At 52.7% G+C, this 21,816-nt stretch overlaps 6 protein-coding genes across 6 annotated transcripts; 3 read left to right on the top strand and 3 right to left on the bottom strand.

Moving 5' to 3' along the window:
• Window positions 1-27: 27 nt before the first annotated feature.
• Window positions 28-2,420, bottom strand: STEHIDRAFT_55881 (carboxypeptidase S; the record flags this gene model as incomplete). The annotated part of the gene is made up of 14 exons (XM_007303138.1): window positions 28-110; window positions 176-280; window positions 355-647; window positions 674-758; window positions 811-1,081; window positions 1,139-1,263; window positions 1,319-1,394; window positions 1,447-1,540; window positions 1,591-1,648; window positions 1,703-1,771; window positions 1,859-1,962; window positions 2,018-2,116; window positions 2,167-2,189; window positions 2,247-2,420. The coding sequence occupies 14 exons, from the start codon at window positions 2,418-2,420 to the stop codon at window positions 28-30; spliced, it is 1,659 nt and encodes a 552-aa protein (XP_007303200.1).
• A 613-nt stretch (window positions 2,421-3,033) lies between these two features.
• STEHIDRAFT_96365 (WD repeat-containing protein JIP5) lies at window positions 3,034-7,211 on the bottom strand. Its single transcript, XM_007303503.1, has 8 exons — window positions 6,953-7,211; window positions 6,845-6,898; window positions 6,697-6,769; window positions 6,531-6,637; window positions 6,362-6,469; window positions 6,197-6,289; window positions 3,173-6,128; window positions 3,034-3,094 (listed from the first exon to the last, which is right to left on the bottom strand). Exons 1-7 carry the CDS (start codon window positions 7,180-7,182, stop codon window positions 5,534-5,536), a joined length of 1,260 nt encoding a protein of 419 aa, XP_007303565.1. The 5' UTR covers window positions 7,183-7,211; the 3' UTR covers window positions 3,034-3,094; window positions 3,173-5,533.
• A 1,102-nt stretch (window positions 7,212-8,313) lies between these two features.
• On the top strand, window positions 8,314-9,709 carry STEHIDRAFT_156274 (uncharacterized protein; the record flags this gene model as incomplete). Its single annotated transcript, XM_007303502.1, has 4 exons — window positions 8,314-8,601; window positions 8,655-8,732; window positions 8,797-9,224; window positions 9,280-9,709. The coding sequence occupies 4 exons, from the start codon at window positions 8,314-8,316 to the stop codon at window positions 9,707-9,709; spliced, it is 1,224 nt and encodes a 407-aa protein (XP_007303564.1).
• A 6,293-nt stretch (window positions 9,710-16,002) lies between these two features.
• Window positions 16,003-16,716, top strand: STEHIDRAFT_56239 (SET domain-containing protein; the record flags this gene model as incomplete). The annotated part of the gene is made up of 3 exons (XM_007303159.1): window positions 16,003-16,379; window positions 16,459-16,580; window positions 16,640-16,716. 3 exons carry the CDS (start codon window positions 16,003-16,005, stop codon window positions 16,714-16,716), a joined length of 576 nt encoding a protein of 191 aa, XP_007303221.1.
• Window positions 16,717-17,757: 1,041 nt separating this feature from the next.
• STEHIDRAFT_168090 (uncharacterized protein) lies at window positions 17,758-18,365 on the bottom strand. Its single transcript, XM_007303501.1, has 4 exons — window positions 18,244-18,365; window positions 18,124-18,181; window positions 17,944-18,045; window positions 17,758-17,871 (listed from the first exon to the last, which is right to left on the bottom strand). The coding sequence occupies exons 1-4, from the start codon at window positions 18,323-18,325 to the stop codon at window positions 17,787-17,789; spliced, it is 327 nt and encodes a 108-aa protein (XP_007303563.1). The 5' UTR covers window positions 18,326-18,365; the 3' UTR covers window positions 17,758-17,786.
• A 344-nt stretch (window positions 18,366-18,709) lies between these two features.
• Window positions 18,710-21,574, top strand: STEHIDRAFT_78183 (WD40 repeat-like protein). The gene is made up of 5 exons (XM_007303221.1): window positions 18,710-19,333; window positions 19,402-20,335; window positions 20,414-20,633; window positions 20,690-20,955; window positions 21,032-21,574. The coding sequence occupies exons 1-5, from the start codon at window positions 18,901-18,903 to the stop codon at window positions 21,099-21,101; spliced, it is 1,923 nt and encodes a 640-aa protein (XP_007303283.1). The 5' UTR covers window positions 18,710-18,900; the 3' UTR covers window positions 21,102-21,574.
• The last annotated feature ends 242 nt before the right edge of the window (window positions 21,575-21,816 follow it).

The following is a 21,816-nucleotide window of genomic DNA, read 5'->3' as shown; positions in this document are numbered from 1 at the left end:
TGGTCGACTTGAGAAGATACTTTGACCTTACAAGGAGGTCGCCTCATCGACATTCAAAAGGAAGGTGGTATAATACTTGACGATCTCGATGAGATCAATAACACGAATGTCTATCAGAGGGCAGGTTTAACAAATGTAGATCCCAGAAGAAAGAGCACAAAAGAGATGAACGCACTTTCGTTCACGGTGTGCACGCCATGACCTAGAAGGGTGGTGTTGCCCGCGTTCCAGTGCCCGTAACGAAAAATATGCTCAGTCAAGCCCCAATAGTATTTCGTATCTGTGTGTCATATTGGTCGAAACGGTCAATGCACGGATACACAGGTGAGATGCGGTGATAGTGATGATGCGTACCGGTATTACCAGTCATGATCCCTGGACTAACAACGAGTCCATCGGAGCCTTCGACATTCCTGTGACTGTCGTACGTGGCCTTAACAGAGCCACTCAGGATACGATACGGTGCTCCGTCACTAGGAGTGATGGGTGCGGGCTCGAGGGTGGAGCTGGTCGACAGCGTAAGTGTTCCGTAGGCATGTTCACCCCTGGGAGTGACCGGGTTTCCGAAGGCGACATAGCTCAAGTTAAACCTTTGGGCGAGCGGCTTGAGAAGGTCGACATCACGTTGCTGCGTGGATGCCACCGAGCTGCAGAACGTCGTGTTAGTCGGAACGCGACGACCAAGCGAGATATGACTCGCCTGTCAGTGGCAATCCGATGGTTCACAATTGCGTAGGCCTGCTCAGGCAAAGCGTTCGCTGAACTTTTCATGAGTAACATGCACAACGATCGAGAGGAGAATAATCGCACTCTTTACACCTCCCTGGATGATGTCGATCGCCTGGGTAGTCCCGAACAACGCCCTCATATTGATGTCCTCCGCCAAGGTCTTCTCCAGCTTCCTCAAAGCACCGTCGCAGAAAGCAGACTTTTTGATGAGCTTGCGAAGACCAGGTGCGATAGATTTTGCATGTGCTGCAGTGCACTGGATGGTATCGTAGACCGGACTAGAGCGAGCAAGACGGGGTTCAAAGGGGTTGGACTCGAACTCGACCAGGATAGCAGCTAGCATGCCAATACTCTGGATGGGAGAGAAGTTCACGTCAGATCGGTGGCTTGTGACGAGGACGAATCATACCGTATGCGGAGGTGGAACACTGGAATGACCACCCGGAGAGGCAATGTCGATCCGGGAGTTGAAGGAACCCTTCTCGCCTGTACCGATTGAAGCTATGGTAGAACCGTAACTCTGAGAGAATCCTCCTACAACCCTCCCAGATCAGCGGTTGAAATTGGGCAACCTGTATACTGCACTTACCGCCCTCATCGACGATCAATGCGAATCCGTTCTCGCCGTAGGTGCTCAGGAGATACTTGCTGATATGTTGGGCGCCCTTGAGACCGGGAATTAGTCAAGGCTTTGCGGAGCAAACAAGTTGAGCTCACGTAGGTCCCACCGGACTCTTCGTCGAACCCGAAGGCGAGGACAACTGTGCGAGTTGGCTTGTAATCGCGCTGCAGAAGTGCTTCGACGGTAGTCCTGAAAGTCCGTTTTAGCGACCACAACAACACATGAAATTATCCCCTCACATGAGACTAATCAGGCCGCTCTTGTCGTCCATGGTTCCACGTCCCCACAGAGATTCTCCTGATATACGCAGATATTAAGTAGAAAACAATTTGTATAGGCAACCATCTTTACCATCAAAATAGCCGGAATAAGGAGGGTGAGTCCAGTCGCTGACGGTATCGGGATGCACCGGGACCACATCTGGAGAGTATAGGGCAAAAGGCGGACCCTGTGTCAGCGAGTTCCGTCACAAGAATAGAAGTATGATCGTTGGGGGAAGCGTATCACCTTGATGAGCCGCCATCAGAATGGGTTTGAGACTATTGTCGGAGCCTTGCCAGTGGTAGACAAGCCCATACGTGTTGACTTTGGTGAGGATCAGACTCGAGTGGCTAGATACAGGGCTATGAGTTGAGAACTCTGCAGTGAGGAAGTTGAGAGCCTCACATAGTGGGAAAAGTTTCCAACAGATAGTTGTGGAATCCAGTGAACTTCTCCCATCGAGGATCAGTACCGACTTCATCCATGTTGTCGTACGATTCAGTTCTACCAAGGTGTCAGTGTGACTATGATATTCGATCGGAGGCAAGACATACTCAATCTTGACTGCGCCACTCATCTACCGTTGGATGGACCATTCAGTGCGAGTAATTATGTGGATGTTCCACTGACTCACCGTGTCGATGATATAATCCTTGAAGGAGTCGGTGTCGAAGTAAGTGTCGACCAGGTCCTGGTAGATAGCCTGGTGCTTGGTAGGGTATAACGCAGCGACTTGAGGGCAAAGTTCCGTCGTGTCGTTCGTCTCCCAAAGAGCAGGGGACACGATTGACCAAAGAATGAAAACCATCGCAACACACGACATGGAAAGCAAGGCGCATGCTACATAGAATAGCGCGCGAGTAATGGGGCCATCACGGTCACGACTACTACTAATAGGAAGGAGGCTGCTCTCGTTGAGGAGGCGAAAAAGCTCTTCATCTTGAGCCTTTAATTCTTCATAGCGCCTACGTTTTTCGTCCCAGATTTCAGGCTTTGCCATCTGGTTTCCCTCTTGAGCACTGCCCATTGATAGGAAGCAAGAAGTTGAAAGCTCCTGAATGGCAAGATAAGACGGGATCACGGGATCAGCACGCGGTGGACACAGTCGAGAAAGAATGGTCAAGATCAAGTATGAACTTCTGTACCGGGGTGTCAATAGACAAGAATATGTTCTCGGTGAGAGTGCAGAGCAGAGGTAGAGAGACAACTTGGTTCAGCGCCGCGTTCAAGTCGTCGGGCAATTGAAACTCAGCTCTGCCATAATCATCGAGGCGCCAAACAGGGACAAGCAATGTGAGACGGAAGCAAATTCGGCCCCTGAGTCGTTCATACGACGTCCACAACTCTCTCGAGGTCAGTGGCTCACTTTCACAACCTAGATTTTTTTTTCATACTTCTTGGGTAGATGGATTCCGTCCCTACTAGTACTCAGAGTACTGTAGCCGTTGATGAGCAACCGGCAGGCTCAAATTCTATCACAAGGCACGTCATACTTACGCGTCGTATGTTCTGCACAACTATGATCTTATTTGTTTCTCTTCGCGTTTAACCTCACTGCAGCGAGCTTGAAAGGGAAAGGGGCTCGCTGAATGTTTGTCAATGGTCCAAGCGGCTCCATGATCTCGTCGCAACAGCGACGCCGAAAACAGCCCTCGAGGTCCGCCACCTCATTGACAAGGAGGTCGAGGATCTTCGTGCAGCCACCATGTACCTCTTGGAGGGCCGAAATGCTTTCTCCCCCATCTCTCGCCTTCCAGACGAGCTGCTCACGAGGGTCTTTTGGTTTTGCGACGACTCGGCCGCAGACAGCTTAGGGCGGACCAGCGCGGACGACGAGAATGTTTCGTCTTTCTTGGACGATCCCGCTCGACGCGTACTACACTCTGGCATTCACGTCTTTCCTAGTGTCATTGGGAGTCCCATGTTCCGCAGTGGATCATCGTGGCGATACGTTGACGTTGCAGAGTTTCCTGACCGTCAACTGCCCTCGTTTCAGCAAGTCCAGCTTCCTTGGATTGCTGTCACACAAGTCTGTCGACGCTGGAGGCGTGCCGCCCTCGGCGCAAAAATGCTTTGGACACATATCCACGGGATTCCAAGCCGTATGTGGATGGACATAATGGCCAAGCGCTGCCACCCTTTGCCTGTCACAGTCGATTTTGACCTGTCTTCGAAACCATACCAATCGCTTCCCCACCAACAGGGTTTCTTGGCTCTAGAAAAGTTCATCACCACACATCCCTCTCAGATCGTCAACATCCGCTTAACTGCAGGGAAAGACTCCCTTACGACCGTCGCCAATGCCTTGGTTAGGCCGCGGTGTCTCAAAACACTGGACATTCACGCGATCGGCGGAATCGGTCCTCACCATGTCCTGCCCGGGCGTCTTATTGCATTGCATGCCCCGACACTACGCAAGCTATATCTTACCGGGTGCTACTTTAGCGGACTCTCCCAGCCCATTTCACTCCCTCACCTTACGCATCTCGCGCTCAGGGGTGGCGTCTTGGATGGCGGTGACGACACTGCAGACCTAGATGCCACATTGCTACGCCAATTTCTTACCGAATCGCCAGAGCTCGAAAGTCTTCGCCTATCCTATTGGATCGATACTGGCAGGCCGCCCACGGTATCCATGCCTCCGCCCTTGACAATGGACCATCTCACCTCCATTTATCTATCGTGCGGAACACCCGCTAGCTGGGTTCAGTTGTTCGAAGGCTTCACGTTACCCTCCTTGACCAACCTTTCACTTGATTCAACCATACCATTCTCCCGCACCTCCCATGTCCGCGATCTCATCAACATCCTAGCGTCTCCCAACGGCGTCTTACGAACTTCTTACGGACCTTTCGTGGAGCTGTCCATTGTCATCCATCGTAACCTTATGTCTTGGGGCTGCCGTAGCCTTGATAATCGCCACCGATTCTCCCTTCGGTTGCTCCACAACAATGGAGACCCTCAGTCGGACGTGATCCAGCTCGTCGCCCAAGGCCTTCCGCTGAACTCAGTGGAAAAACTAACCATCTTGACGGACGTCGGAGGGGTCAGTGACGAGACCTTATTCACCAGTCTCGAGCACTTGAGGCGCGTCCGTGACCTCACCTACACCGACTTCAAGGATCTGGCCCACACTCAGGTCCTCACCGGCCTTGGGCCCCACGAAGGAACACTCATATTCCCAGCACTTCGTCATCTACGTGTTTCTGACGTTCACGAACTCTGGCCGCCGCAGATGAGGGGGTCATACCAGCAGTTCATATCCATGCTACGCCACAGATTCAACCAGCCCACTTCACCCCTCGAGACCTTGAGTCTCGGCGGTACGCTGGCCTATGGGGTCATGATGAGCCCATCTGTCATTGATGGTGGCCTGGGCCGTTGGCGCGATACTCTCCGAGTGTCCTTCGAGACTCCTCAACATGGAGGATGAAGATGCTATCTTTCCTCAATTCAATTGTACTCACCTAGTGTTGTATTCAGATCATGATCTGTACTAGCTTGTCTGTACTAGTTTGCTTACTCGTTCGTGCTATGTTTTTCGTCTTTCAGCTATATTGCTATGTTGTGGATCGAACAGCCTCCTTTACGTCGCCACTTTTGTCCTTCTCGTCCCTCTTGGTGTATTCGGGTCATGGATTGCGTTGTGTTATCGGAATTTCTTGGATTCGTCGGGGTCTCCATGTCGTAACTCGTAGACTACTCAACTGTAACTGTAGTCGTTTATATCGCGTCGTTTGTTACACCGCTCGAACGCGGTTCTGGCATGATGGTGTCTAGTCATCGAGCTCGAAGATAGCAACCGCCCGCCTGCGAGAAATTCATTCAACTGATCCCGAAAACTGGGAATGGTGATGTAGCTTGCCAATTATGGATTGTCTGAATGTGAACCCCTTGGACAAACATACATATCGTGCGAGGTCACAACCCCGAGAAAAAGCCAGGATCCATGACAAGCTCGTTCTTGCCCTTCTGCTTCTTCCTACCCTGTAACTCGTCTTTTGGCTTCTTTCCTCGCTTCTTTTTCTCCTTCGGCACATCCGAATCCTCGTCTGCCGATTTGTCTGCTGCTGACTCCACTACACCCGCATCAGCCTCTCCATCAGCCTCCTCGTCATCATCTTCCAATCCTTCCCGAGCCTCCTTCCCTTTCATCTTTTCCCCAGCTTCCAGTCCTACAGCCTCCTCTTCGTCACTGTCCCGATCTCCACTGACCTCCGACTTTGCGTTCTCGTCCTGGTCAGCCTCGTCCTCGTCCTCAAACACATCTTTGAGATCCGTTAACCTTAAGACTTCATCGTGCCCTACGCTCCCGACCCATCTCCCCTCTCCCGCCCTGTCTATTTCTATTCGCTCTATCGGAAACTCTCCGTGGTCTGCTATGACGCCAAGCAGTTTTGTTGGTAGCAATTGAACAGCACGTATGAGGCCATCGGAGGATCCTGTTAGGATGGTGCTATGCGACGAGGGGTAGGATGAAGGGAGAGCGCAGAGGGCGTCAATTGAATGCGGATGTCTGGTCGATGAAACCAACGTCAAAGCTGAGTAGGTAGTTTTTCAGGCGCAGTACAAGAGAAGACATACCCAGGGACGCGATCGACGCAGTCACCCCAGCCGGACTTGCGATTGAAGATGGACAGTATGCCCAGTTGCGTCCCAACGACAACTTTGGTCCCGCTGATGATGCAACGACAAGCCAAAGGTCAATGCCCCGGGAAACGAAGTAGAAAAGGTATAGACGGTACCCACCCTTTTATCGGAACGATGGAAAGCAATTCGTCCTCTTGATCCTCAGAGTGCGCAAATGGTTCTGTTTTCTTCGATCGAACGTCCATTACTGAAAGCGTACCGTCACCACTGAGAGAAGGTGAGCGCCGGTTAATCGAGATACCAGAGAATGATGCGAGGCTGGTTTTACCTAGTAGCGACGAGTTGCTTTTTGTCCGCTAACCATAGGAAGTCTGATATGAAGTCGAAATGTTGAGTGTATGTTGTTATTGATTCGGGTTTTCGAGGATCCCATAGCTGAGGACACATGAAGCAATGAGCAGAGGGGTTATTGCGTAGGACGAATGACTGCATACTTTGATGACCCCGTCGTCGTCCCCAGTGGCGAGTAGATTTGGTAACAAGCATTTCACGCGATTGATAGGTGCGCTTTTCAATCACTAGGTATGTCAATATATACCGAGGACAACACGGTCGAGTAAACGTTCAAATCATAGAACTCACTCATGCACTACAGCCCTAGTATCCACTAGGTCACCTGTTTCTGTGTCAACAGTACTTCAACGCAGTCAGCCTATTGCCGCGCATGGTCTAGAAAGAAACTCAACGCACAATATACTCTTCGCTTTCCCTACGGCCCACAGTTTACTGCCATCCTCGCTCGTAGCCAGCCCTCTACACGAGCGCTTTGACGGTCTGAGAGAAAATTTTGTTTCGTGTTGTCCTTGCTCGTCGTAGCTGAACGCTTTGATTTCGCCGTTGAGGAGACCAGTATAAACAAGAGACGAAGTTGGATGGAAAGCAAGGTCGAATATTTGGGAAGAGACGGGGATTGAAGGCATCTTTACCCCTTTTTGACTGCCTAATGAGTGGGCTAAGTTCTCCAAGTAGAGGAAGAATGCGAAATAGTAGCTCTGAGTCTCTGAAGGTCAAGAGAACAAATTCTGCGTTGAGACGATTTCGCCTTGTCCCGGCCGATGCCATGCGGTTGTGCCACCGCCACACTCCATTTCTGACGACGACTTTCTCTCATCCTCCTTATTGACCATCACACTTCTCGTCTTGGTAAAACAGCTAGCGAAGACAACCTTTTCCACCTGAGCCTTAAATGGTCAGGTTCGCGACGATTAACGCTGCTCTGTCATGCTGCATGGGCCAATCATTTCGACTCTCGTCCTACTAAAGTCAACGCTCATAACATTCCCGGAACGAACAACGCCTCCGAGTCTGCGATTTATTTGCGACTTCGCTGAGTCCGCTTGTCTTCTGTGTCTGATTTTACTTAGTCGACGTGAAGCCTTCTAGTATCTTTGGGAAAGGAAATCGTCCCTTTATCGGATGTCCACTGTCGACAACTTGCTCGGCGCATTGTTCTGCAATTGGTATGATCCTCGCTTGCCCGGTTGAAAATCCCGTGTACTCTGCATTTAAATTGGGAGACTAGGAAACGGCACCTTAGCTGTAATTAGAAGCGTTCGCCGTTCATGCTCTTCGTCAACATCTTGACAAACCAAGGACCCTCTCGGACTCTTGCTCCTTTCACTCCAACGGCCTCAGATCAATTCCGCCACCGAGCGTCCACCGCCCTGCCTCATGTTCTCTAATCAGTTTCTCCCGATTTAGCCAACCCACTATCAGTTTCTCCCGATATGGAGCGAAACCAGCCTCGTGTTCCCAACTAGGAAGGAGAGACTCTCACACTCGAATATCGCTCGATTTTCAGACATTAAAACGTCTGGACTGGAGGTGCATTTGACGAGCTTTGGAGGACGCGATTGGTCGAGAGTGACGGGTCGGAATGCATGGGGCGATGATTTGGTTATTTGGCGAGGTGGGCTGGGGGTATAAGAAAGGGAGAGGAGAGGGAGGGGAGGGCAAGACGTTTACTTTTCCCCCCAACTTTTCAGCCGCCTCTCTCTCTGCGAGCTACTGAAGCATCACCACCCACTCTGTTCCACACACACTCAGACTTCATGGACACCAATTACTTTAACTCGACTTGGACCCAGTCCGCCGACTTTGCTCCCTCCGTTCACGGATATACGGAGAGGTCAACTTTTGTCCATAGCTATGAACGACCTTATGCTCTTTCTAGGGAATTTCCACATTTCAGCCAAGATCCACCAAACCCCAGTGCCAACCAAGACGCGATGCAGCAGGGCTCAGGATTATATGTGCCACTTGCCCCATCCACGACGGATATTTCTACTGGCGGACCTCATCTTCCAGGGTATGGCTTCCCGACTCCGGGCAGCCATGCTGTAAGTCTCTGCACATTCTTTATTTATTTCTTCCGGTACTAACGCCTTCACAGCATACTTCAGACACTATTGGACTTGCACATAATTTATATGGCCCAAACGACCTAGACTCGCTCCATGAGCTGCAGCAGGTAAGTGTTCATCGTATATGTTACCGGTTCAACCATCACTTAGTTTCTGATGCATACTCCTTAGGTCCCCAACATTCAACAGGTCTTGCCCCTTCCGTACCATACATCTTCGCTCTTTGGGCCCCACTATGCCGTCGACGAAGTAGACTGCGGACTTCCGAGCACGAAAGATAATTCTTCGTCCGAACTGGATCTTCCGCGAGATTCTTCGGACGAAGCCCTTGAAGAATTCCTCTTCCCGGAATTGTGGGCCCAGCTGTCTCATTACCGCTCTCTCAGTACAGGTCATTCGTCGTCGACGTTCCCCCGTCCCGTAACAACATCCGACCCATTCACCGAGCGTGATTATCAGGATTTCGGGCAGCCGACACCCACTGTGTCGAACTTAGGTGGCGCTCACCAGATTGGTGGGCACGCATCCCGAGGAGGTGAGATCATGATTGAAGAGATTGATGCAGAGGGAGTAAAGACACGACTAGACGTCGGCGAGATGTAAACTTCACCTCTCCACCGAACGTTTTCTATGGCTAATATCGAACACCGGCAGGTTCACGACGCAATTTACCCCCTCATACACCAGCTCTCCGTCCTCCGTTTCGACCTCCCCCTTCTCTCCATCCACATCCGCCTCAACCTCGACCTTCACCTCCCCCGAATCCTCCTCAAACTTCTCTTTCACCCATACTCCCCATCATATCTCCACCACTCAACGTCCAGACGGAAGATGGCTCTGCCCCTGCGGCGCATCAATCAAACGCGAACTCGACTTTCGTCGCCACGTCCAGACGGTACATCCCAGCGAGGACAGTATAGCGGTACCGGGGATCATGTGCGGCCACGAAGGTTGCGGGACGACGTTCTCGAGGAGGGATGCGCTGAAGAGACATCTGAGGGAGGGGAAGCATGGGAAGTTGCCGAGGGGGAAGGCGAAGGCGAAGCAGATGGAGAGGATGAGGGGTGGGGTTGTTGGGTTCTGAAGATACGGGTTCCTTCACGTTCTGGCATGGAAGGCAGATTGGTGTAATACGAAGCAGCAGCAGAAAAGGTTTGGGGTGAAATCTAGGCCTTTGTGCTGGCACATAGGGCAATGGACGAGGAGGACGTTGTAGGCGATGTGTTTATATTTCGCGAGGATTGTCATGCAAATTATGTATAGAACGAAATCATAATGAATTGCAAGAGACTACTTACTTTATAAGAGTGCACCCCGACCGAGAATCACAAAACGGCCAGCCTTATCTCGACAAGTCACTAGAAGTATCGTCCATATTGGAGATGCCAGGAAGGTCAAGGAGGTCCGTTGCTAAATTGTGAGGTGCATGAGTCCGCCGAGACTGGGTCACCAGTACTAGTCTCAGCAGCGTTGATGGCAGTGATTGAGATTGAAATACTAGCTGAAGGTTGTGCGTGGTCGCCATTCTGTCATCGAGGAGTTGAACTGGTACAATTTATCCAGATTCCTCAGCCTGGACGCGGGCATGTAAGAATCGTCCACATGGTCATAAACAGAGCGACTAGTCAAGCTCGAGCAACCAGAGAGTCGAGAACAGAACACAGTCTTCGTCGTAGTGGTCGATGAGAGATGAACGTTAACGTTGGTTGTTGCGTGAACTGGAATCCTGCCATCCGTTCCGTTCCGAACGCGTTGCTTGTCTTCCGAGTCCGACACGACCTCAAACATGCTGATACACTCCACACAAGTACTTGCAGTCTGGTCGCACGGGAAAATTATTGCAAAATCTTTTGCGTGTACGGAGGCTAGGTACATGAACAAAAACCACAGCTTGACCATGTCTCTACTCTCAGAGATATTCTCCTTTCTTCCCATAAATACGCGACGCAGCCGATGCCGCCACTCACCCCCTTTTACGCTTCATTGCAAGACCGGGTCCCTAGTTACCGTGTTCTCTCTTCCAACTACACCAAAGACCCAGGAGCCACACTCGGTGGACCCTTCGCAGTGTTCTGAATCTCTCACACCTGCACCGTTCCGACACACTCTCGCTACGTGGTACACGTGGCAACTAGATTGAATCATAGGGTAAGGGCGGTTATCTGCCAGAGAAAAACAAAGACCGTGAATATCGTATCGACCGCAAAGGATGAGGAACAAGTCTACGCACTCGAGTACAGAGCCGTCTCGCGCAACGGAGTGCACGAAGACAAGGCGCCCGCCTCCACGCGGCCTACACGTATCACCAAACCGCGCAGCTGACTCCCTCCTTCGCCTCATTCCATACAACCCCCTGCGCCTCATTCCACGCGGATATACATAGATCCCATCCGATGCCGCCTCTTCAGATGAATGTCAGCCCCAGAGATAATGTGCGATTTCCGGGCCACTTTTCAGAAGGCCCAGAAAAAATCACCAAATACAGCACAAGAGAGAAAACAAGACGAAGTTGCACGAAGTAGGTGGTAGCCAAGTGACGCCGGGAGTGTCAGGGAAGCCAGGGCGAGACGTCGACCACCCCAGAAAGCCGAGAAAGGACGTTCCGTACACACCAGATGGGAAGTGGACGTGACACACGTCTCACCGGAGAGCGGGAGCGTGCCAGGCCAGGCGCTCAAGCACATGCGATGCGGGCTGTGAATGGGTTGCTCACCGCGAACTGCCAGCCCCTTCGAGCCCGCGCTGCCAGACGAGACAAAAAGCGCGAAAATTGTTCAAAAAATCAGAAACCAAATGAGAACATCGCCGCATTTTGTAATATGGAGCAAGAGAGTGAGAGACGTGTCAAGCTGCGCCATCTTGTCGCGCTGGAGAGGGAAGAAGGAGGACAAAAGGAACAGGGGATTGCCGCCGCCGCCATCTCACGATCAACGACGAGCGTCGCAAACAAGCCACAACACGGACCAGCACGCTCTCTCGCTCTGCACCGTCGACGTCGATAGCGACGACGGCGACGAGCCTGACGGCAACGACGAATCACATCTACAACGACGACCGCGATGTCGGGCAAGGCTCCTCCGCGAGGGCCAAGAGCACTCTTGAACCCGCCGCTCCCTGCCGCTCCCCCGCCATCGTCCTCTACCTCTGCCACTGCTCAGAACAGCCGTCGAGACAAGGCGCCGCCGACCGGCCCTCGAAGTCTCACCAATGGCCCTCAAATGTCCCAGCCGCAGGCATCGACGAGCAAGGCAGGAGGCTTGAACGGGAAGATTGGCAGTGGGAAACCTCTCTTGAATGGACACAACCCGCTCGCGTCAAGTCCGCCGCCCAAGGCGAATGGGCCTTCGCCCCCAATATCCACAGCGCCCAATGGCGCGCACGCCAAACCAGCAGCGCAAAAGAAACTGGACATCAAGTGGAGCAACCAAGCACTCGCAAGCACAGTATGTCCAAATTTTCGCGATATTTTGCGTGTGAAGGACGCGTATATTGACATTAGACGCGCCTTTGACTTAGTCTCGCGATCCTGGGCCGTCGAACAGGAGCCCTGTCAATCGCACGCTCAATCTCGCGCAGCCTGCGCTGAACGGACGTCAGACGGGTCCTGGCGGCTGGTCTTCCAGCTTTGCGACAATTTCGCAGCCAGCAATTCCTACTGCTCCACGAAACTTCGTCCCGCCACAACCTTCGTATGACCCGCCACCGCCACCCCCGCCCGCGACGGAACCACCACCTCCACCTCCACCCACAGAAGAACCACCGCCGCCACCGCCACCAACGTCAGAACCCCCGCCGCCCCCGCCTCCGACGACAGAACCTCCCCCTCCACCTCCTCCAATAAATGACCCGCCTCCGCCACCGCCACCAAGCACCGAACCACCCCCTCCACCCCCTCCGTCGATAGAACCTCCTCCACCGCCACCTCCATCAGATCTAATCCCTCCCCCACCTCCTCCATATGACGCCCCTCCTCAGCCACCATCGTTCGGTTATCCACCACCACCTCCACCTGGCCCGAACGCTCCCTGGCAATCGTTCGACCCACGACAACCCCCTCAACCAAATCAAACGTACTACCCACCTCCTCAGCACGCACCTCCATCATCACTTCCATCTCACCCGCGAAGCCATATCCCACAGTTTCCTCGCTCGTCACAGCAATTCCACCCGCCTCCATACCCTCCTCCAAACTCACGGCCGCTCACACCTCCACCACGACCTCCATCACCACCGAAAACGTACTCGTTACCTCCATTACCTCCATGGCCTCCTTCGCGAGACGAATACCCGCCAGGCAAAGATTTCAAGGTTCTTTACGATTTTATGACGGATAGGAAGACAGAATCGTATTGGAGCCCGATCATCGAAATTGTGAGGAAGGCTGGGTCAGGCAGTTCGGATGAGCAGAGAATAAAAGGGAAGGGAAAAGGGAAGGAAATTTTGACGCGTTTTGCTGGAGAGACCGTTCCTGGCGAGCCCGAGCCTATTGTGCGGGATCCGAGAAAGTCTACTACAGGCGAAACAATCAAGAGATCAGGAACAGTACGGGCGTTGAGGTCGACAATGTACGAGGTCAAGTGGGAGGTATGTTCATTTTCGCGTTTTAGTACCAATCTGGCGATACTCACGAATTTTGATTGTCTTAGTACGACGATCACTCTACGGGACCAGCACCGCCTACAGCAGTACTCGTCACGAACCTTCCTACTCTAATGCCGAACCAGAAAATCCAGCAACATTTTTCTGTGTACGGGCCAATCGTCGGTTACGACCCTCAAATCGACCGACTGGGCGGTGCTCTCGGTATCGTTCACATTCGCTTCTCGACTCACGAGGAGGCTCGACGGTGTGCTCAGAAAGAGAACGGGAAGAAGCTCAGTACCGACGGTGTTATTTTGGCCAACAACAATAACAGCGTTGGAAAAGGGTCAGAGGGGATTAAGGTTGTGCTTGATGGAGAGGGCAAGGTGATGAGAGCGTTGATGAAGGAGATGGAGGCTAGGAAGCGAAGGGCGGTCGATGCGCAGCGGAGAAAAGAGAGGGAAGAGAAGGATATGACCACGAACAATTCACGAGCGACGCCAAACAGCGCATCGAGCAGGACGCCTATGGGCACAACACCACAATCGACATCTGCCCCTGCTACCAACCCCTGGCGATCGGCCAATCCTTTCGCACAATTTTTGCACGGTCGTACGCCTCTTCCCATGCCACCCGGATTCACGGCGACCCCACAACCTCATGCTAGCACTTCGACTTTGCCCGCACTCCCTGCCAGTCTTCCACCGAGGCCTCCGACTCCGAATGCTTCACAGATTCCGGATGCAACGGCGTCTGGTCCGCTTCAGCCCATGGCGGCTCCAAGAGTTCGTCGACCGCCCCCTTCGCTCGTCCGTGCACGTATTATGAGCGCGAAGTCCACAGCGCCTAGTCGTCCGACACGACACGAGAACCATCGAGACCAATACTCCCAGTCTTCACGGCCCACTCACCACCATTCCAATTCGTCCTCTTCGACGCCCCAGCCGACTCGGGGCCGGACCTCATTTCGCTATGTTCGCGACGAAGACCATTATGAGGCTAGTCCCGCGAGTCGGAAGGACGAAGAGAGGTCCCCGTCGCCTGTTTCAAGGATGCCGGGCATGTCGAGTAAGATGGCGGCACAGGCGAGACAGAGAGAGATCGTGATGGATGCGTTGAGACAGAATGGGCATGATTACGTGAAGTTGGAAGGTGTGGGCGGACAGTCGGGGGGTTCGGTCAGGGAAGAGGACGTGAAGGTTTTCTTTCGGGATTTCAAAGTCGATAAGGTGCGCATTGATCTTCGACTTCTATTTGTATCTACAAGGGGAAGGACAAAAACGACGGACAATGCACCACGCGGCAACGGCGCCGTGTCGTTGCCATCGTATTTGCATTGTTTTTCTCTGTTTGGGCCCTTGTCGGCCTTTTTCGTCCTTTGTGCCGTACTGACACATTACGTGACCACGACAGGTCCTACAAGACCACCTTGGTTGGTATGTCTGCTTCGAAACGAGCGACACAGCCCGGCGTGCCGCCATGGTACTTAACGCAGGCAACCGAACCCTCGCCCACCGCCCCGTCACACTCTCCATCCACCCCGCGCCCACATCAGCCTCATCCACGTCCTTATCATCTTCTGCCGCCCTCGCCCCGGGACTTTCTGGCTCCAGCAGCAAGACAACGTGGACGGACGAGGAGCTCGTTGAACAGGCGGGTCAGATTATCACGAAGGAGTTGAAACAGCTTTTGGAGATGGATATCATGGAGAAGATGGTTGGAGCTAGGGTGAAGAAGTTGGCGGCGAAACCAAGAAAGGTTGTGGTCAGTATTGCTAGGTCGAGGGAGGGTGTCGCGGAGGATGGGACGGCGGCGTTTGCGACAAGGAATTTGAAGGGGTTGTCGTTTAAGAAGCAGAGTAAGAGGGTGAGAGAAGAGGCCGCGGTGGTTGTGAAACCTGTGGAGGAGGTGCCGGAGGTGGAGGCGGAGGCGTCGACGGCTGTGAGCGAGGTGAAGGAGGAAGAGAAGGTGGAGAAGCAAGTGGAGGCGGTGGCTGACAGGCCGGTCAAGAAGAGAAAGAAGGATGTGGAGGAGGAAGCGAGGAAGAGGGCAGAAGAAGAGGAGGCTGCGAGGAGGGCTGAGGCGAGGAGGGTGGCAGACGAGGATATCGAATCGGAGGACGACATCCCAGCTCCCAGCGCGCTTCCTGTGTCCACCCCTGTTTCTGCTCCTGCTGTGGTCGAGACGATTGTGCTGGAGGAGCATAAGAGGCCGTCGGTAGAGCGAGACGAGGCAGAAGAGCCAGCGAAGAAGAAGTTGAAGGTCGAGGGCGGTGTTTCTCTTCCTGTGCAGAAGGAGAAGAAACCGAAAAAGGGGAGTCGAAAGGTCAAGCCAACTATCGTCACCGAAGATACTGTCCAAGAGGTCATCATCCCCGAACCTTTGGAGTTCACTGCCCCCGCCGTGGCCCAGATCACACCTGCCTCGTCTCTTTCGCCGCCCTCTACGCGCCCGTCTTCGCCTTTACGTACACCCACGTCCGCACAGAAACCGAGTCCTTCGCTCGATCCTATCAAACTCGGTCTATGCAACGATGACGAAGATATGTATTATGCTCGGCTGGCCCTCGCCGAGGATATGGGCATTGATCTTCCAGACCGTCTTCCACCTGCCCCACCTGAATCAGACCCCGATGCCCCTCCTCCTTTCCGAGTTCACACTACTGGCTCCGCGCGTACCGAGGGCTACTACAAGATCTCTCATGCCGAGAAATCCGCCTACGTCGCACAATACGCCTCGCGTTCCTCAGCAACAGATGCCGTCGAGGAGAACCAGCCCCACCAGCCGAAACAGACCATGACTTCCTCGCGCTCGAACCGTGCCAATGCTCGTAGGCAGGCGCAAGGTTTGGAGGAGATCAACCAGGTCCAGAGGGCGATGGCGTTGTCGAAGGGCGAGACTGCCGCGGCGGAGTTGACGATCAAGTTTAACCAGCTGCAGACGAGGAAGAAGCACCTACGGTTCGCGCGGTCGCCTATACACGATTGGGGGCTGTATGCGATGGAGAGGATCGCGAGGGGGGAGATGGTCATTGAGTATGTGGGAGAGGTGATTAGGGCGCAGATTGCGGATAAGAGGGAGAAGGCGTATGAGAGGCAGGGGATTGGGAGCAGTTATTTGTTTAGGATTGATGAGGATTTGGTGGTGGATGCTACGAAGAAAGGAAACCTTGGGTGCGTTTGATTTCTTTTTTCACTGTGTTCCTGTATCAGGGCGAGGACTGATTTGGGCTGTGTTTGTTTCGCTTTTCAGACGGTTAATTAACCATTCTTGCGACCCTAACTGTACCGCGAAGATCATCACTATCCTCGGTGAGAAGAAGATCGTCATTTATGCCAAGCAGGACATCGAGCTGGGCGACGAGATCACTTATGGTGCGTATGCCTTCACGCTTGTTCCATGTTCTTCTCGTTGCTTATCCTTGCGTCGTCAGACTATCACTTCCCTATTGAGCAGGACAAAATCCCATGTCTCTGCGGTTCTGCCAGATGTCGTGGTTACCTCAACTAACATACTATCCTTCGACTGCTCCTCCCTTTACCCAGCACATTCTTCCGTCGAGACTCGATCGCACATTATCAGCATTGTCCTCACCCTCAACTATGTATTCGCACGTCCATACCCGTCTCGTCTCGTTTTCGTCATTCACGTCGGTCCACCCTGCTTCTGCTTCTGCTTTCGGTTTCCGCCCTCGTCTAGTCTATGATCTGCCCAACTCGTCGCATCTTGTGTGTCGTGCATACTTCAATATTGTCTACCACCCTGCATGTTTCGTCCAAACGACTCGAGCAAACTGGATTTGTCGTCTGTATCATCTATTATATTTTTTTCTTCTTCCGGCCGTGTTTCCCCCTCCTGCTATTTTTTCCCTATTTGAGCTTCTTCTTACTTTCGGGTTTTTTCCCCACTTTCTTCCTGGTCTTCGAAACCTTCGAGTACTGCCGATTGAACGCTGAACACTCTTTTTTATGCACGCATGGTACATAACTTACTGTGAAGGTGTTCTGCTTGTTTTCGTCTATTGTACTTAGATTCGGGGCTTGATGCTAATTGTATCGCGCGGATCGTCTGCTTCTCTGCTCTGTCTAGATCCTCATTCAATCCCTCTATGGCCTCCCCAGGCTCTGAAGTTGGCTGCGCTTTGTTGAGAGTACACATCCCCCCAACAATCAACAAAATGGTGCTCATCTGAATCTAATTCCCCTTCCCGAACTTGCTAGGGTACTCCTGCTCAAGTTGTATATCACAAAGGACCTACCGGATCTGGCAGTATATACATAACCGAGTTGACAATATCCTCCAACGCCTTTAGTGTCAACTTCAGTCGAGAAGGAATGGACGAAGACACTCAGAATTCACCGCACAGGCAATTCGTGAATCGTTGCTATGATGCCAGCCTTGTTAAAAATGAAGAGACAATCGACCCGAATGCAAGCATCGAGTCTTCAACAGTATTACCAAGTTCGTAGTACTCGTTCCAGTGTGTTTCCGAGGCGCATGACAACCAGGCAGGGCTGCGGGTCTAGTCAGGATTCCAAACCAGCGATAATATTAAGGAGTATGGTCAGAATGTGATGGGTTCACAGAGGTGTCTGCGTAGCAGTCTTCGAGGGACTCTGGAGGAACAAGGGTAGATAGGAAGCCACCAACGCGAAGAACGACATCCTGTGAAGCAAACAGTCAACATATATACTTATGAGTTATCCTTCCAATTGAGGGCGAAAGACGAGGACGCACAGAAGATTCACGATGGGTGGATTCGAGCCTTCCTTAGTGCGGATTGGGTGTGCGTTGATGTATGCACCGATACCAAAAAGCAAAGCAGGCCATGCGAGAGTCCTGTGTATGAAAGTTCGTTGACGAGGATGTCTTCATTATTACTGAACTACACAAAGCAGCAGAGATAGAACTGCGTACCTGTTACGTGTCATTACTCCTGCTGCTGCCAGCATCATGCCTGCGGTCCCTGCTCCGTCTTCATAGGATCGATGTTGGTCAACGATGCCATAAGTTCAGTAGGGAGGTTGGAAGGCATACCGAGGGACTCCTGAGCCCACGTCGGCGGTGGAACAAGCTTTGTTTCGAGAGCTGGGTCTCTTGGATCATCCTGCGGTGCCATGGTTAATGATTGTCGACGAGAAGAGCCACGGTCGTAGTCGCTGTCGAGCGCGACGTTGAGCACGGCTTAGGCCAGACTCTTCCCCGGAATTTGATAACTTATTCATTCTTCGTGACGTCACCCATATGGGGTAAGCGTAAGGGCTTAAATAACCCGGTTGAAGTCGTGAAACGGCCGTTTGTCTTAGATCTCATCCCCTCCACCAGGTCGTCGACGACGCACACGACAGCGAGCACGACACCGGAGACGACGGAATCGACGAGGACGACCCACTAGACGACAACGCCGCTATGCAACCCTCGACGTCCACTTACGTTTACCCCTCGTCCTCCAACACCTCCCCGCCACTCGGCCCATTCTCTTCTTTACCCCGCCCACGTCCCCCACGTCGTCCCCGTCAGGGTTCCCCGCTTACAGATTCCGAGCCTTCGTCGTCATCGCCTCCCAAGTTCACCAGATTATTTGGCTCGGTGTTGGGCTCGCCGTTCTTGACAACGTCGGACGATAATGTCCCTCGTGACCAACTCGACGACTTGGACTTGGTGGATGGTGCGCCCGTCGCAGTGCCACACGACATGACGGTCACTCGCCCAGCGTCGCCCTCCTTCAGCATGGACTTCTCCATGATCAGTCCACCTTCTCCGGACCCTCTTGACAGTTTCCCCTCTGCCCCTACTTTCACTCGAAACAGAGGTGCCACCGTATCTTCCTTCTTCACACCTTCTCGAGGCCGGAATACCCTTTATGGCTCTACCTATGGTCTCACCCACACCGTTGGCTGTAGACCTCCTCTTACATCCTGTAAGTCAAGGAAGACGCTTCTCCCCCGCCTATGGGATGCCATATCTTCCCCTGGTCGCAAGTCGAAGGGCAAAGCCGCAGCTGTAGACCAATACTTTCTTGGCGGTGGATACAGCTACGCAGACCTCCAACCTCTTGATGGCGAGGAGGGTGAGCTTATCGACGACGAGGCTTGCTTCATAGATGGGACGACTGTCACCGGGATCGGTATGCTTCGCGAACTTGGCTGTGAACTTCCTCGATCGACCTGCTGACTCCCCGTATGCTCCATGCAGATATCCTTTCGCATCTTCCCCCCGAAATCGCCGTACAAGTATTGTGCAACCTTGATCTCTCGACCATACTCGCGTGCCAAGCCGTCTGCCGGACGTGGCATACGCTCTCAGACGACAACGCGGTATGGCGGGAGCTCTTCTGTCGCCGCGAGGGTTGGGGAGTAGACCTCGAGCGGGCGAAAGCTCGTGGTTGGAAAGATCCCAGAATCATGCCCGTACTCCGCCATAACTCCTCGCCGGACAGCGTGGGTCTGCCCGGGCATAGACCGATCATCCGAAGACTGCCACATTCGTCACCACCAACCTCCCCTCTCGCTCATAATCCGAACTTCCACTATCACATCGTGACGACTGCACCCGCTCAGAGCGCGTCATCACTCACGCCAGCCATCTCACCCTGGTCACCCGAACTTCCCGTTTCAACGCGTACTATGAACCCTCGACATCAGACGCCACTTTCTCTATCATGGAACTTACTTTACCGCAATCGTCTGGAACTCGATCGTCGATGGGCGTCGCCGTCTTTCGAACCCACATCTTCACGCCTTTCGGGCCATGCAGACTCTGTGTACTGTCTTGAGTTTGATAGTGGAAGGATCGTCACAGGCGCACGAGATCAAACTATCAAAGTATGGGATCTCGACACGGGGAGGTTGATGGGCACTTTCCGAGGCCACAAGGGTAGCGTTCTTTGTCTTAAGTTCGATAAAGACTGGGACGTGCCTAGGTGGGGAGATGAGGACTTAACGGGTGCGGGAAGGAAAGGATTCATGGTTAGCGGGAGCAGTGATCGGACAGTCTGTGTTTGGGATATGTGGGCGGAGAAGGGTCCGAATGGGGAGAAGGTGATGAATGCCGAGGTGAAGGCGGTCTTGAGGGGACATATGGGTGGAGTTTTGGATTTGAGGATAGACAAGGATTGGATTGTGAGCTGGTAGGTTTCATTCCTCTTCCTCTTCCTCTTCATCCTATCATCAACGTCGCTATCTAACTAATTATCTTCCCGAAACAGCTCGAAAGACGCAGTGATCAGGGTGTGGAACCGCAAGACCCTCGAACTTCACAGGACCTTGTGCGGGCACGAAGGGCCCGTGAATGCCGTCGGGCTTCAGAACGGCAGGGTCGTCAGTGCGAGTGGCGATGGGAAGATGATGCTTTGGGATATTGCCAGTGGGAACCGGTTGACGACGTTTGAGGGCCACGACCGTGGACTCGCGTGCATCGAATTCAAGGTTAGCACTTTTTTCCACGGATATACAGACCTATATTGACTGACTTCTCACCACAGGACGACCTCATTGTCTCCGGTTCTAATGACTGTAAGATCAAGATATGGTCCGCTTCCACTGGCGAATGCGTGAAGACCCTCGTTGGGCACGACGCTCTCGTTCGCGCTTTGGCCTTCGACCCCGCCAGTGGAAGGCTGGTCAGTGCGAGCTATGATCGGACGGTGAAGCTGTGGGATATGAGGACTGGGAAGATGGTTAGGGAGTTTAAGCATCAACATTCGAGCCACATCTTCGATGTGAAGTTCGATATGCGGAGGATTGTGAGGTGCGTGATAGTTTTTATTACCCCTCTCATCGGTGTTGAGTCGGCGCTGACACGATTTGTGGTTTTCTGTTTATAGCACCTCGCATGATCAGAAGATCGTGGTGATGGACTTCTCGCGCGGGTTGGACGCGGCTTTGTTCACCTAATCGGGTACCGCCATCCTTCAACTGGGCATCCTTCGCCCACATTTACATTCGTTCATTGGACATTTGCCATTACGGTTTTGACACGGTTGGTTACGAGTTACGAGCATCCACCACGGACAAGGTTTTACCTTACGATTTAGACTCTTTCTTTTCTCTTCTCTCCCCGATCTTCGTTTGAGTTGTTTCCTGCTTTGTAATCAACCTGTTTTCTTCGTTTGTATCTTCCGGTTTTCTGTCTGGTTTTCTGTCTACGTTGTGCATTCTGACTTGTGATTCTACTAAGTTTATACCCAGTCTTCATTCACTCTTCTTCCGTCCTCGCCACCCTTCTCTGAGTGTACGTACTCGAGGTGTGGCACTTTGTCTGTAAGTTCTCATAGTTCGTGTTGGATTTCCTTTGTGTACAATATTCGTGTATAGTATGTCTCCGTGTTCTCAATCCTTCGTAGTCTCTTAGTTCTCTACGTTCTCGCATCGTCCCTCGTTTGGCATAGCGTTTATTTATTCGTCGCATCTGCCATTTTCGTATCACTGTTTGATCTGAGATGCTCGCATGGATATTGCATCGGTTTTCAGTGGGCGGCGAGGAATAATTGTGGTGCACAGGATCCAGGATACATAGTCGGGACCTGACGTTCCTGCTCAGGCTGGTGCAGGGCCAGGGGTCACTTGAGCGCCAACATGAAACATGGCCTGAATGGGTTTGTGGATGAGT

The sequence above is a fragment of the Stereum hirsutum genome, assembly GCF_000264905.1.
Source record: "Stereum hirsutum FP-91666 SS1 unplaced genomic scaffold STEHIscaffold_6, whole genome shotgun sequence".
Lineage (NCBI taxonomy): Eukaryota > Fungi > Basidiomycota > Agaricomycetes > Russulales > Stereaceae > Stereum > Stereum hirsutum.
Note: the sequence above shows the minus strand (reverse complement) of the source record. Positions and strands in the feature narration are given on the sequence as shown.

Excerpts from the sequence above, each read along its gene's own strand:
- STEHIDRAFT_96365 (XM_007303503.1), bottom strand. The coding sequence starts at position 7,182 with ATGCCTTCAATCCCCGTCTCTTCCCAAATATTCGACCTTGCTTTCCAT. Across the intron at positions 6,899-6,952 it reads GGGAAAGCGAAGAGTATATT|TACTGTTGACACAGAAACAG; the intron begins GTGCGTTGAGTT and ends ACTGCGTTGAAG. Across the intron at positions 6,290-6,361 it reads TCCATCGTTCCGATAAAAGG|CGGGACCAAAGTTGTCGTTG; the intron begins GTGGGTACCGTC and ends TTGCATCATCAG.
- STEHIDRAFT_168090 (XM_007303501.1), bottom strand. The coding sequence starts at position 18,325 with ATGGCACCGCAGGATGATCCAAGAGACCCAGCTCTCGAAACAAAGCTT. Across the intron at positions 18,046-18,123 it reads GGAGTAATGACACGTAACAG|GACTCTCGCATGGCCTGCTT; the intron begins GTACGCAGTTCT and ends TTTCATACACAG. Across the intron at positions 17,872-17,943 it reads CCACCCATCGTGAATCTTCT|GATGTCGTTCTTCGCGTTGG; the intron begins GTGCGTCCTCGT and ends TTTGCTTCACAG.
- STEHIDRAFT_78183 (XM_007303221.1), top strand. The coding sequence starts at position 18,901 with ATGACGGTCACTCGCCCAGCGTCGCCCTCCTTCAGCATGGACTTCTCC. Across the intron at positions 20,336-20,413 it reads AAGGATTGGATTGTGAGCTG|CTCGAAAGACGCAGTGATCA; the intron begins GTAGGTTTCATT and ends TTCCCGAAACAG. Across the intron at positions 20,634-20,689 it reads TCGCGTGCATCGAATTCAAG|GACGACCTCATTGTCTCCGG; the intron begins GTTAGCACTTTT and ends TTCTCACCACAG.